Below are 1,215 nucleotides of genomic sequence, written 5' to 3'. Positions count from 1 at the left end.
GCGCAGCATGCCCCCAGGGCTCGCTCAGAGCCACCACGGCCCCTGCAAGTGCTTTTCTAACGCCCATGCCTTCTTGGTCCCCAGGAGGACAGCGCGGACCTGAAGTGCCAGCTGCATTTTGCCAAGGAGGAGTCGGCCCTGATGTGCAAGAAGCTGACCAAGCTGGCCAAGGAGAACGACGGCATGAAGGAGGAGCTGCTGAAGTACAGGTCTCTGTACGGGGACCTTGACAGCTCCCTCTCTGTGGAGGAGCTGGCTGACTCACCCCATTCCCGGGAGGCCGAGTTGAAGGTCCACCTCAAGCTGGTGGAGGAGGAAGCCAACATCCTCAGCCGGAGGATCGTGGAGCTGGAGGTGGAGAACCGTGGGCTGCGGGCAGAGATGGATGACATGAAGGGCCATGGGGACAGAGAGCTGCCAGGGCAGGATGTGCGGTTCCTGGCGGGTGTCTCAGGCTGCGGGGATGCAGGGGACACGGTGGCAGAGCTGCGCCGGCACCTGCAGTTTGTGGAGGAGGAGGCCGAGCTGCTGAGGCGCTCACTGCTGGAGCTGGAGGACCAAAACAAGCTCCTCCTGAATGAGCTGACCAAGTACAAGTCGGACCACGAGCTGGATGTGACGCTGTCGGAGGACAGCTGCTCGGTGGTCAGCGAGCCCTCACAGGAGGAGCTGGCCACAGCCAAGGTGCAGATCAGCGAGCTGAGTGGCAAGGTGAAGAAGCTGCAGTATGAGAACCGCGTGCTGCTCTCCAACCTCCAGCGCTGTGACCTGGCCTCCTGCCAGACCACCCGGCCCATGCTGGAGACGGACGCTGAGGCTGGCGACTCAGCACAGTGCATCCCCACTGCCGGCTGGAGGGATGGGGTGGGCAGCAATGAAGACGATGGGCAGGACAGGGTGCCTGGTGGTGGGAAGGTGCCCGATGGTCCTGCCAAGGTGCTTAAACCAAAGGACCTGGAGACCTTGCTGGGCATCCGGGACCAGGCAGCACTTGTCAGCAAAGCGATCGACGTCTTGATTTCAGATGCCAATGGCTTCACATCCGGGCTGAAGGCTTGCTTGGACAACGAGTGCTTGGGGGGGCTGCTGGGCGAGGCGGTGGGTAGCGGCGGAGAGAGCCCCAGCGATGCCAAGCTGATGAATGTGCTCCTCAAGCGGCTGGGCGTGCTCCAGCAGGACCTGGGCTGCTTCACGAGAAAGGTGGACCACCTCACC

The 1,215-nt window shown here is 62.6% G+C and overlaps 1 protein-coding gene across 1 annotated transcript in view; it reads left to right on the top strand.

Annotated features, from left to right (window-relative positions):
* SOGA1 (suppressor of glucose, autophagy associated 1) overlaps positions 1–1,215 on the top strand; it is a 44,284-nt gene that overhangs the window by 20,475 nt on the left and 22,594 nt on the right. The window contains exon 5 of the mRNA XM_035892905.1: positions 85–1,215. This exon is cut by the window's right edge and continues 34 nt beyond it. Coding sequence (XP_035748798.1) covers positions 85–1,215 — 1,131 coding nt within the window. The remainder of the gene's footprint in view (positions 1–84) is intronic.

This window comes from Egretta garzetta, unplaced genomic scaffold (assembly GCF_000687185.1).
Source record: "Egretta garzetta isolate BGI_Z169 unplaced genomic scaffold, ASM68718v1 scaffold24, whole genome shotgun sequence".
NCBI lineage: Eukaryota > Metazoa > Chordata > Aves > Pelecaniformes > Ardeidae > Egretta > Egretta garzetta.
The sequence above is the reverse complement of the archived record's forward strand: the minus strand, read 5'-3'. Positions and strand labels throughout refer to the sequence as shown.